The 13,382-nt window shown below is 39.7% G+C and overlaps 1 protein-coding gene across 1 annotated transcript in view; it reads left to right on the forward strand.

Annotated features, from left to right (window-relative positions):
• The window catches only part of WDR33 (WD repeat domain 33), a 63,310-nt gene that overhangs the window by 38,445 nt on the left and 11,483 nt on the right, over positions 1 to 13,382 (forward strand). The window contains 11 exon segments of the mRNA XM_037850096.1: positions 4,601 to 4,727; positions 5,804 to 5,958; positions 6,056 to 6,134; positions 6,582 to 6,692; positions 7,087 to 7,181; positions 7,332 to 7,418; positions 7,654 to 7,793; positions 8,425 to 8,577; positions 9,175 to 9,630; positions 9,632 to 10,264; positions 12,939 to 13,047. Coding sequence (XP_037706024.1) covers positions 4,601 to 4,727; positions 5,804 to 5,958; positions 6,056 to 6,134; positions 6,582 to 6,692; positions 7,087 to 7,181; positions 7,332 to 7,418; positions 7,654 to 7,793; positions 8,425 to 8,577; positions 9,175 to 9,630; positions 9,632 to 10,264; positions 12,939 to 13,047 — 2,145 coding nt within the window.

Here is a 13,382-nt window from a genome sequence, read left to right on the forward strand (position 1 = left end):
TAATTTAAACTTAAATTCATTAGTAGCTGCTGTTTTGGCCAGTGCACATTAAATTCTTAAGTTTTCATGTTCAAAGGGAATTGCACACACACATTTGCACTTGGAATCTCTTTAGTTTTAGAATTTGGCAAGTGTACCTCAAGTCTCCTTACTGAACTCTCTTTCTTCAAGCGTATCTTTTATTTCCAATGGCAGTCAAGTGTGGATAAGGCCTTAGGACTTTGCCCAGCCACTCTGGAGTGTTTCTTTGGTAAGCACACATCTCTGCCCGCAGCTTTCTGAAGCTCTACTCTCCTGTGGCTGGGATGCCTCTACCACAGCCTGCAGAGCCTCCTGCCAGCCCCTGCGGTGCCTGGCCTTGCCCCTGTGCTAGGCCTGTGGATACCTGGAGCAGGTTGGGGGGTTGTCAAGAGTCTTCTCTTCATTTTATTTTAGGAGCTAGATTTTGGGAAGCTTACATGCCACTTAAAACTCTCGGTCTTTCATTGACAAGAAAGTTTTAGTCCTAAAACTTGAGTCATTAACACGATAGTTTTAGTACTAAAATATCTAGGTCACAAAAACTGTTGCCACATGAATGAATTTTCCATTAAATCTGTTCTGATTGCTTCAGCACTGGATTTTCCATGCTTAGGGGATCCAAATGAATCTTGAATGATTCTATCCTGAGATTCTGGGCCCCTAGAAATGAAATGATCAAAATTAGTGTAGAGGTATTCTTTATGGGTGATAGTTGAAACTGGTAAGCCGGGTGTTTGAAACCCAGTTTTCTGTGAAAGAAGAACTTATATAAGATTGAATTTTCATTATGGCATACCACTCACAAAATTCATAATGTCCTTTAAACTTAATTCAGCCATTCTAGATAAGTAAGCTGTGGTTGAAAACATGGGTCTCCACCGAGGATCCCCCGCGTACATCTTGTGAACACAGGCACTGGTTAACTCTGCTGGCAAATGAAGGCACTAGTTATCAGTCTTTCCCTTGAGATTTGAATAGAGGAAAACCAAAGGCAGTGTTAAGAAACTTAAAGTGGTACGGAACAGTAAATGCCGCTTCTAATTCCCACATCCTTTCACCTCTCTCAAAAACTTATCAGCTTAAATTTTCTTTTACACAAATGGGATCATATTTTTAAAAAACATGGCTGTGTCTTTTAAAAATCACGTTTACTGATGTGTAATGTCTGTAAGGTAATAGTCGTCCTTTTAGGTCTTCGGTTTTATGAATTTTGACAAATGCGTACACCATAATACAGAACATTTTGATCTCCCTAAAACATTCTTTCTCTTTGCCTCATTTTTGTAACCACCACTGTAGTCAAGATGTAGAACATGTCCATCACCCCCCAAAGGCCCCTCTCTGCCTCAGTTTTAACAGCTGTATTATATTAAACTATATGGATTTAACTTAATTTTCCTAAATAACCCCTCATTAATTCATATTTAGGATGATTTTGGTCTTGCAGCTCAAGCAAGTTTGCAGTAAATATCTCTGTACACGAATCTGGCTTTCGCAGTTATAGACAAAGGGTAAATTCCTAGCAGAAGAATTAAAAGAGCAAACAGTATGTGCATTTAAAATGTTGATAGGATATTGCCATATAGCTCCCCTCCCAAATTGTAGCTATGTACTTTCCAACCAATTATGGATGAGAGTGGCTATCACTTTTACTAACACCGGGTGTCACTAAACTTGATTTTTACTAATTTGTAGGGAAAATGGTATTGAGCCAAGTAACTTGCATTAAGTGGTGTTTTTCTCATTTTAAAAACATCAAATGTTTAAACACAAAAAAGCCTAGCCCATGTGATTTATTGTTAAAACCACCCTGAAACAGTAGGGGAAACATGAATAGAAAAAAATTTATCTTTGTTTCTATTATTCTCAATATAATTTTCATTTCCAGTTTATCTACACATGTACATTTTTGTGAATCATACGTGTACATTTTAATAATCATATGCATTTTATGTTTTGTTTGCTTTATAGTTCACATTATTTCATGTGCATTTTTTTGTTTTCCAGAAACTTCATTTTTTTTTTTTTACACATTTTTTTTGGTGAAATTTAACACATATATACGTAACAGTGATAACTTTCAAAGTACAATTTAACAAGCAGGGAGCAAATTTCAAAGGATGCTATGGGCTACGGTTCCACAATTTCCATAATTTCCTTGTCGTAAAATGTAACAAACAGAAAGGTGATAACTTTCAAAGTACTGTTAACAATGACCAATAAAAGAATATTCTAGAATCAATACTAGGTAGTTTGAGTTATGTTAGTGATATGTATGCATATGGGTAAGATCACTTCGTAGAAAAGAATGGATGGGATTACTCACTTGCTTGACTTCTACTTAAATACATTTTAGGGATCTTTAGAAAACAAAATGAAAGCAGTTGAAATATATTTTTTCCTTTTTTGTATGGTTTGATTTTTTGTTGTTGTTTTACATGAATATGCTGCTTTAAACCAAACAAACATATCTTTAAACTAATTGGCTGTACTTTAAGTAGTAAAAGTATTCCAGAGAAGGTGAGGGTGGAAATAACCTTTTTTTGCATAGTGCAGTGTAGTTTAAAAGTGCTTTCTCATGTGTTGTCCAGAGACTCAAATTTGATAGGTGAAAAATTCATACATATCTATAGAGAATAGTTATTTTCAGGTGCAATAGCCTGTAACATTCTAAAATTCCCTGTCCAAATCTTTTTAAGGTCAAATGGGTTAATAAAACAAAAGTTCTTGAGGCAACCAAGGGACTAGGGAGACTGAGTTGTATTTCATTACAATTTTCCATGTTTAGTTCTATTTCTCTCCTTAATATAAAACAAAACCACTCTTCTCTTCCCATTCTTCACCCCTATATCCCAGTTACAAAATAATGTATGTTCAGAGTAGAAAATATAAAAACCATACAAAAGGAAGAAGAAATAAGAATCACCTTTAATACCACCAACCAGCTTAATATTATTTCTAGTAACAGTTTCTCTATTTAGATACATGCACAGTTAAGTCACTGTCATTGGTTTGTTCACCTTTTACAATGATGGTATGACAGACGGTATACACACTACTTTTTGGTGATGTTATTTTTTTTTAATAAACTTAGCTTCTTGAACATTTTAATCACATCATTAAATAATCCATAAAGTCATTTGTAATATGTGCCTAATGTTCCATTGAGTAATATGCCATACTATAATTTATTTTCTAATGTCCTATTTAAGAACATTTAATAGTAAACTGCATCAGTAAACATCAAAAACAAATAATTTTGAATTTGAACATCCTTTATTTCCTTATGATAACTTCTGAGACGTGGGATTGAGTCTTAGGATAGGCACCTTTTCCGTGCTTTTAGTACACATTGTCAGCCTCTTCTCCAGAGTCAGTCTCTCCCTTCACACGTGCACAGGGCATGTTGTCTGCGTGTAAATCCATGCCTATTTGAGATACAACTTGCTGCTTTTTGGAATTAGTGCAACTTACTTCATGTCCCTGCAACCATCTCTTCTTTCTTCCCTACTCCCCTTTTTCTTTATTCTTCCTCTTCCTACCTTAGAATTTCACTCCACAGAAGCTAGATTTCAAATGCTTTTTACCTCACTCTTCACCTGTTTCTTTGTGCACTTGCTATATAAAATATTCTTGAGACTTTTTTTGTATGGCACCCACCCAGTTTTTGCGAAAATAATAACCATTTTTTTCCACTTTGACATCCTGATTTTCAGTTGTGATTTTTGGTAGCAGCTAACCTGCTGCATTTGTCAAGTGGCCCCATGCCCTAGCATGAAGGCTGAGAGGACCAGGTCCAAATCCCAGAACCTGCTCTAGCTTTGGAATCTAGGTTTTAACCCCTCCAGTCCTTGCATTTCTTCACTTGTAAACAGAAATAATGCTAATACTTTCATCAGGATTTTGTGAGAACTTGAAGAGGTGATGCTTAAGAGTTCTCAATATACTGCCCAACATATTGTAAATACTCAGTAAGGAGCTTTTGTTATTCATCTCATGATTGTCACAACGTATGTGTGAATCAGGGAGAGGTTATTTTTCTCCTTCTGTGTTTCAAGTAAGCAGGATCAGAGAGAAGGAATACCCTTCCTATCCTCACATCTAGAAACTGTTGTCCAAACCCTAAGTCAGGACTTTTGATCCCTAAGGACTACCACAAAATTGGGAAACTAAAGTGAGTGGCAGGGATACTGCCTAACAATTAGGATAATCCTGGAACAGTATGGAAAGTTTGAAAAGCTTTATATAAAAGGACTTGAGAGGTGCGTCTTCCAAAAAGTCTTGACTGGCCTACCAGCAAGTGGGAAGGAAGAAGGAGAAGGGGAGTGATTTCTATGGGCAAGAGTAAGAGTTCGCTTCATCCAAATTACTTCCAGACACAGACCAAAGAGTCCCCTAAAAAGTTTTCTTGAGTACTGAGATCAAAACATTTAAGAGGTTTCTCTACTTTGATTTAAATTAAAATGGAAATAAATTATAACATTTAAGAGGTTTCTCTACTTTGATTTAAATTAAAATGGAAATAAATTATATGACTACATATGACTGATTAGATTTTATCTTAACTTGTTTCCGACAGGGCATGGTGCTGATGTGAAATGTGTAGACTGGCATCCAACAAAAGGGTTAGTTGTTTCAGGAAGTAAAGATAGTCAACAGCCAATCAAGTTCTGGGATCCCAAGACTGGGCAGAGTCTTGCAACACTGTAAGTGATAGGAACCCCACCTTGGTTCCTAAACCAAGTGGACAAAGCAGCCCATATTCTTTAACTTTTAGCTTTTTCTTCTATCATGTATTCCTGAAAAAGTAGTTTGGAAAACCGATATAGGTCTGTAGACTTTTTATTAATTAATTATCTTTTATCTCTAAATTTCTAATGAACTGTGTACCTAAATTTAATTTGGTTCTCACAGGAGGCGAGGAGGTGGATTCGGAGGTGGTTATTACTTTTCTAACTTCCTGTCTCTCCTTATCAAAATACCATTTGGCACTGTTTGAAGTTTGTGTGTGTGTGTGTGTGTGTGTGTGTGTGTGTGTGTGTGTGTGACTTACTAGATGCAGCCAGGCTTTCTCCATCTCACTACATCTATTTGTAGAGAAGTTTTCCCTTCATTTTTTAGCCAGTTGTCATATTCTGTCTGAGGTACTCATTTATGATGCAGCCATGTAATAAAAGTTTGTCTTTGAGCTATTTGCAAAATTCCCAGTTATATGGCTATGTCCTTAATGGGGTTTTTTTTGATCAATCACAGCTGTATCTGGGACCTTCCGATTGGGAAGTGAACCATATCCAGAATGAACTGGGTTGAGCAAGGCTGCCTTGTTGCCCAGGTCCATTGGCCACACCCAATGTAGAGTACGGGTGGATGGTGCCCTTTGGAGGTATGCATCATGGAGGCTTGGGGTTGTTGTAGTGTCTTTAGTTTCAAGTTAACCCTCAAACTATCCAGTGCCCTTTTTGAAAGCTTTATTGGATTTTTAAAATTTAATGAATGTTGATTTATGAATTCAAGGGATTCCTCTGCCTCACATAGAAGCTATTCTATCCAATTGAAGCTCTGCTGTTAACTGGTTACTGAGAGCTGTGCTTAGGTAGTAGACATTATTTCTGTCATAATCTTTTTCTTTCAAGTATATTTTTAATATTACATAATGTTATATGTTTTATTACTTCTAGGCCCAACTTCTTGCCATCTCGATCCATGCGCTTTTAAACAAAAATGGCCACTCTATTGATTTATACTTGTTTGGATTCTTATTTTCTTGATCCTTTGTTTCTAGTCATGCCCACAAAAACACAGTAATGGAAGTGAAATTAAATCTCAATGGCAATTGGCTACTCACAGCATCACGTGACCATCTCTGTAAACTTTTTGACATCCGGAACCTGAAAGAGGAGCTTCAAGTCTTCCGCGGTCATAAAAAAGAGGCCACAGGTCAGTGGCTGGGACGTGCTCCGCACCCTGTTGAGTACAGTCTGTGGGCTTTGCAAATCCTGAATACTTTTGTCTTCCCCCGTGTTTCTGTTCACAGCTGTGGCCTGGCATCCTGTTCATGAAGGACTTTTTGCCAGTGGAGGGTCTGATGGTTCTTTGTTATTCTGGCATGTTGGGTATGTAACGTGTATTATATAAAGAAGTAGGATATTTTATAAAATAATCATCTGAATGTGTAAAAATATGGCCAAGTTTTGTATGTTTTCTGGGTCTTCGTAGATTGTATATCAGACTGCCCGCAGTTTTCAATTCTAAAAATCTGGGTTGGAATAGAAAAGTTTACACCTCTGTTTTTGGATGTGGAAGTCATTAAGGGAGAATAGGAAAATAGATTTCCTAGTGTCTTTTTAGAGAAATCATTTTTGAAGCATTTCCCCCTCTGAAGTGCTCTTTGAATAAAAATATATGTTTTTGACAACAAACGTATATTCCTAGAATTGATCAAATTAAAAAAACAGGCTTCAAGTAGCTTTGTGTTATGGTTAAAAGAAAAAGTGTTTCCTTTGTTGTTGTTGTTTTGGTACCTTGTCTGAAAAAGACTTGTTTGTGTGGCGCTGTTGCAGGGTGGAGAAGGAAGTGGGTGGGATGGAGATGGCCCACGAGGGAATGATCTGGAGTCTGGCTTGGCATCCTCTTGGACATATTCTCTGCTCAGGCTCAAATGACCACACCAGGTAAGTTTTATATAAAACTTAAAGGGAATTACTGCACTCATGGAGCAGCAGAAAATAAATATTTTATGTATTTATTTTTTATTTATTGACTGATATATTAATTCATATTCCAACTTATTCTTAGAAACATTTGTAGTGATTTATAAATACGTACTCTACAATAAGGAGATTGGGTATTGAATATGGCTTTGGTTATTTGAATTTTATTTTGCTTTCTGATTAAAAAATCTTTCCATATTTTAAATCTTTAAAAGAAAGGCATTATAAAAATTTGTCATACTTGGCAAGGGACTGCTTAGTATTTAATAAGTGCCCAGAAAAACATTGATGTTGTGCTCTACACACCTTACACACACACACACATATCCCTGATCCCCAATTTTTATTTTGATAGCAAATTCTGGACCCGAAACCGACCAGGTGATAAAATGCGTGATCGATATAATCTAAACCTATTACCTGGAATGTCTGAAGATGGAGTCGAATATGGTGAGGCTCTTACACATTTATCTTTCTTTGAAATATGATATTCTGTTATAGTTTATTGACTTAATATGATTTAGTTTTATAAAGTATTAATTTTAGCAAGCCACTATTTTATAAAATCTTTATTGACAGTGTATGTATTATTATTTATAGATGACCTTGAACCTAATAGCCTGGCAGTAATTCCAGGGATGGGAATACCAGAACAACTAAAGTTAGCTATGGAACAGGAGCAGATGGGTAAGAAAAGTTGTACCTTTAAATTTTACTTTTATAAAATTTTTCTTAATCTGTTTCTTATCATCATGTTATCAAATTATGTTTAAAATGCCAAAACAATTTATATTGAGAAAGGTTGATGAATGTTATATACACCGTCTAATATTTAGAATCTATTCTTCCTAAAGTGTGTGTGTTGATGAAATGGCCAATTTCTTCCATTTCCTTGGTTAATTACTTCTTTTTGTGTTTATAGGGAAAGATGAGACAAATGAAATTGAAATGACAATTCCAGGTTTGGATTGGGGAATGGAGGAGGTGATGCAAAAGGATCAAAAAAAAGTACCGCAGAAGAAAGTTCCTTATGCAAAACCTATCCCAGCTCAGTTCCAGCAGGTAAGTACTTGCAAGTGAGTCCACCTCATCACACATCAAGAGTTTCTGGTTGGTGAGTCTGCGGTTCAGTAATATGTTTCTCTTGGATTATCTCACCTGTTAAAGGTATTCCTGGACTACCAGTTGTTTTTGGAGCATTATTCACCTAATTCGTGCCTTCCTAGGCAAAGCTCCCATCTACTGTTTTGCAGTTAGTGCTGAATTTGTTCTGAATCCTCTCTTTATCTTTTATTGTCTCCCGCTCATTATCATCTGAGCTAATAGATGAGGGAGAGAAAAGAAACATGAAGCAGAGGGACTACCTTGGTTTTCTTCAGCATAGTTTGCTTTAATTGTCCCCCTCAACGCAAAGCACATGTATCCTTTTGAAGAGACAGGCAAGCTTTGCATTCTTAATAACATGCACGATTTTATAACTTTTTCAAGTTAGTAATTTCTGTCTAGCGGTGTCCTTGTCTAATTGCATTTCTGTGTCATGTAAGAATTAGCATTAGAAGAAATATAGTTTGCCAGATGAATCAACTTGTTCAGCATGTTTGAATGAGTTGACGACATTATAGAATGGTTTTCTCATTCTCTTGTTACAATTTATATACTTATAGAATGTTTTAATATTGTCTTCTTTCCCAAGGCTTGGATGCAAAACAAAGTTCCAATTCCTGCTCCAAATGAGGTACTGAATGACAGAAAAGAGGACATTAAATTGGAAGAGAAGAAAAAAACACAAGCAGAAATTGAGCAAGAAATGGCCACACTACAGTATACTAACCCGCAACTTCTGGAGGTGTGAAGCTCTTGAGGGGGATTCAAGAGCATCTGAGAAAGTGGTGGAAACACTTTATAAAGAAGGGAAGGGATTCCCAGATCTGTCAGATGAGCACTGCCATTTCTTATTGCTGCCATGGGAAGCAGGTTTCTAAAAGAATCAGTATACATTTTTCATAGAAAAGATAAAGCCAAAGTAGTTTTAACTTGGGTTCACTTATTTATCCAAAGGTAAAGGAATTTCTTTTTCTCCATTGGTTCATTGAGCAGGTGGTTAGTTCTTATTTTTCCCATGCTTGATAGTTGCCAAGAATGATAAAATTTTGGAGTCTCCCCACTAGTAAACTGTTGGGCTTTCCCTGATCAAGACGGACATAAATAATCCTGGTTGCTGTCTCCCAGCGCTCAGTGAGAAGCAGTCTAAAGCGAGGCTGGAAGCCTGAGTACTCTGAAGCCAGGGACGCCTCAGAATGGTCTCTGGGCTGTAGTTACTGTTGAGGCATTGAGAGGTGGAGCAGTTTTTATGTTTGATTTGAGGCACCCCCAATGAAATAAGTGGTATGATATTGTCATCCTCCAGAGCTCTTCAGCATGTTTTTTCTTTGTTTCATTCTAGCAACTTAAAATTGAAAGACTTGCGCAGAAACAGGCTGAGCAAATTCAGCCTCCTTCCTCATCTGGAACCCCTCTTCTCGGACCCCAGCCATTTCCCGGACAAGGTCCGATGTCTCAGATTCCTCAAGGTTTTCAGCAGCCCCATCCATCTCAGCAACTGCCAATGAACATGGCTCAGATGGGGCCACCTGGCCCACAGGGGCAGTTCAGACCCCCTGGACCGCAGGGACAAATGGGACCACAAGGTCCTCCACTGCATCAGGGAGGTGGGGGGCCGCAAGGATTTATGGGACCACAGGGGCCCCCGGGCCCACCCCAGGGCTTACCCAGGCCTCAGGACATGCACGGGCCCCAAGGACTGCAAAGGCACCCTGGGACCTCATGGCCCTCTGGGACCACAGGGCCGCCTGGCCCCCAGGGCAGCTCTGGTCCTCAGGGCCACATGGGCCCTCAGGGCCCCCCCTGGTCCTCAGGGCCACATGGGCCCCCAAGGTCCACCTGGCCCTCAGGGTCACTTGGGCCCGCAGGGGCCACCTGGTACTCAAGGTATGCAGGGACCACCTGGTCCCAGAGGGATGCAAGGACCTCCTCATCCTCATGGAATACAAGGTGGGCCAGGGTCTCAAGGGATCCAAGGTCCCGTGTCTCAGGGACCTCTGATGGGACTGACACCAAGAGGAATGCAGGGCCCTCCAGGCCCCCGAGAGAGTCAGGGCCCTGCTCCCCAAGGGATGATGATGGGCCACCCACCTCAAGAGATGAGAGGACCTCACCCTCCAAGCGGACTGCTGGGACACGGCCCTCAGGAGATGCGGGGTCCTCAGGAGATGCGAGGCATGCAGGGGCCTCCCCCTCAAGGATCCATGCTGGGCCCCCCCCAGGAATTGCGGGGGCCTCCGGGCACACAAGGTCAGCAGGGGCCGCCTCAGGGCTCTATGGGACCTGCACCCCAGGGTGGCATGCAAGGGCCCCCTGGACCTCAGGGACAGCAGAACCCGGCAAGAGGGCCACATCCATCTCAAGGGCCAATACCATTCCAGCAGCAGAAAACACCTCTGCTAGGTGATGGGCCCCGGGCCCCCTTCAATCAGGTATTATTTATTTCCAACTCATAGGTCTTAGCACATTGGGAATATGTACTTTGTCCTGAAGCGGCACTTCTGAGAGTTGTGGAAAGCAGTCACAACTGGACATAAATGGTTTGAGATAATACATAGTTTTAAGGCTGAAGAAGGAAATAAGAATGATGAGTTTGGTTATGCCACTGTTAACTAGATCTCTGTATGAATCTATTTCTCACCCTATTTTTTTAAAAATAGAGGTTCTTCCAGGAAAAAACCAACTCCTGGTTAAGTACAGTTTATAATGATCGCAGTGCAACTGAAGGGCTGTGGTCCTGAGAGGGAAGTGGAAGCGCGGTGCCACGTGGGCAGCCGAGTGGCTGTTGTGACCCCTTTCCCAGGCCCTTTACTTTGCAGCTTAGTGGCCCTTGGGCTGCCTGCCAGCTCTGCCTCTTGAGCCCACGTGGGGTATTTATCTCACAGGATGTTAGAGGGGCTGCCCCTCACTGTTTTCATTTCAGTGAATGGCTTCACAGACCTCTCATTCTAGAAATGACCATTCTAAAATGGTAACTCTCTTGGTGAAATTTCATCTCAGTTGTTTTCAGCTCATATATACAAATATTTGCAGGAGAATATTTGTGTAAAAATGTGCTTTGCCCTCTTTTGAGGACTTTTTGTCAGCCAAATTTTACTACCCATTTGTTGAGTTTGTGCTTAGAGCTGGTGTTGAAGAGTCCAGCTTGTGTAGGGTGAATTACAAAAGAATTGCTACGTAGTTTTTACATTTTTGTGAAGTTCTTTAGTCTGGAGGCATTATTTGGGCATGAGCAACAGGGTTTGTGTTCCTGTAGTCAGTCGGTCACAGACCAAACGCAAGTGAGAGGGCTAATGCTGGCTTTTGGGTCTCCACTGAGAGGCAGCTGGGTTACTTGGCGAAGGGTGCAACAGATGCTGTGTACCGAAAATCTGTAATGTAAAAGTGACTACTGATTTATTGAACTAAAGGAACTAGTTAAATAAGTAAATTATGTTATTTTTCAGTAGCTCTTCCAGAACATAAAAATGCCACAGCAATGAAGAATCTCATGGCATTTGAGTTTCTTTCCAGATTTTATTGAACTCATCCTAAATTTTGAAAAGTACTTCCAGGTTTACCTTGCTGAATTGCTCTAAAACTTGATGTATTGTTTATTTTATTAATTCAATGTATGTGTGTGTTTATAAATGTATTTACTACAAGTTATTTTCCAAACCTTGTGTTAATGAATTACCAGTGCTCATTTTGGAGAAAATAAAAGTAAAGAACTCTAGCTACCACGTTATGAATGAAGTTATAAACATGTCAGATGCAAGGGGATAGACCCACATTTCTGAAATAATTTAGTGAGCTTTTCTTGTACCATATTAGTAAAAGATTTTATACTTGAAAAGCTTAGTGGCTCTAAAAAGTTAATTAAGCTTATGAAACTATTTGGTAGAACTGAGTCTGAAGATTTGATGTTAGATGGCGTTTCAAATCTGCAATGTGTCTGATGCAAATTTTTGTTCATATTTCTTTTCTATTGAAATCTGACTTCACTTAGACCAAAATTTTGACTTATGGAATTGCTTTCAGGTGTTAAAGTAGCAGCATGAAAGATGCTGGCAAGAGCTGTCCTTATGTAAAAGGGGGAGGGCAGCAAAACAGGTTAGAAATTACTGGTATCGTGGTTGTCAGTGATGGCCACTTAGGACTGTTGACTCTTTTATTTGGCTAGTTTGGGTGTGAAAGCAATTTGCTGTTAGTAAAGTCTGGATGGTTTTGGAACTGTGCTGTTCTCATAGTAGGTCCAGGCACTAAATATTTTCTGTATGAAGGAATTTATCTCTTGACAAATAAATATAGACATTTATTTAGTTGTCAAACCTAGAGGCACTTTTCACAATTTAGGGTGTTTCATAATTTATAAATATATAAATAAGTTAATAATTTATAATAAACATGTGTGCTTATTTGTCAAGAGATCTGAGTCAAGGACAGAGAATCAGTTTACAGATTATTAGGATGAGGCGCAAGCTGGGGTTGAGTTCTGGGGTCCCGGGGCAATGAAATGAAGAGGATCCGAGCAGCAGGTTTGTATCAGATAGAAGCTGCAGGAACCTAATGAATCCAACAAGCTCTGAGGTGACTTAACTGGGAGTGGAAAGGTTTGGGGAGAAAATTAGCAAGTAGAGATGGAAATGGAAGGAGAAACCCAGTGCAAGCATCTTGTTCCCCGGATGTCCTCTTGTGTGCTAACAGATTGAGAGGATCCATTACTCTATTGCTGGAAAGGTTGTGAGTGTGACTGCAGGGTTTAACCTGTTCTGCAGGTTTCTAGGTCTTCACTTTTGCCAGAAGTTCCTTCTCTGGGTAGTGTTGCTGTTACTATGTTATGATTTTTGACTTTTGATTGAAGTTCTTGCTTGGCTTTCCAAGGAAAATCCTGTTTTACATAAAACCTCTCATCAGGTTTAAAATGTATGTGTTCCCTTCTGTTATGATAGGAGAAGTATCTCTTATCCCCCAAGGGCAATTTTGCTCTCATGTCACTAGCTAAATATTTGCTGCTGGAGGCTTTGGGGCAACCTAGTGTTTTTATGTTGTCACATTTGAATAAAATTGCTCTGCATGAACCACCAGCCTGTCATTTCACACTGCACTTTACAAACATCTTTTCAGGAAGGACAGAACGCAGGCCCCCCACCCCTGATACCAGGCCTGGGGCAGCAGGGAGCACAAGGTCGCATCCCCCCTCTTAACCCTGGACAAGGACCTGGCCCTAATAAAGGTAAATATCTGCTCGGCTCAGTAGGACATCGTATTTTCCCACCTGTGTGGAAATATTAAAATAAACAGTTTGATTTGTAAGTGATGATGGACTGGTCATTTCACCACTAGGAAAATAAGAGGATGGTCATTTCATGCCATAGCTGGGTCTTAGGTTGTTTTTGTAGGGGATTGCTTAGGTAGCCAGAAGAGCTGCCAGAGGAACTTGGCTCCTTACTGTCAGGAGCCAGCCCTGAGCCCTTTGGGTGATCCATAGCGGTTGTACCCCATGCCACAGGCCTGGCTGGGCCTCCCCAGGGGAGACTTGAAGTGGTTCCTCTGCCCATTCCACACAAT

The sequence above is a fragment of the Choloepus didactylus genome, chromosome 9 (genome assembly GCF_015220235.1).
Source record: "Choloepus didactylus isolate mChoDid1 chromosome 9, mChoDid1.pri, whole genome shotgun sequence".
Lineage (NCBI taxonomy): Eukaryota > Metazoa > Chordata > Mammalia > Pilosa > Megalonychidae > Choloepus > Choloepus didactylus.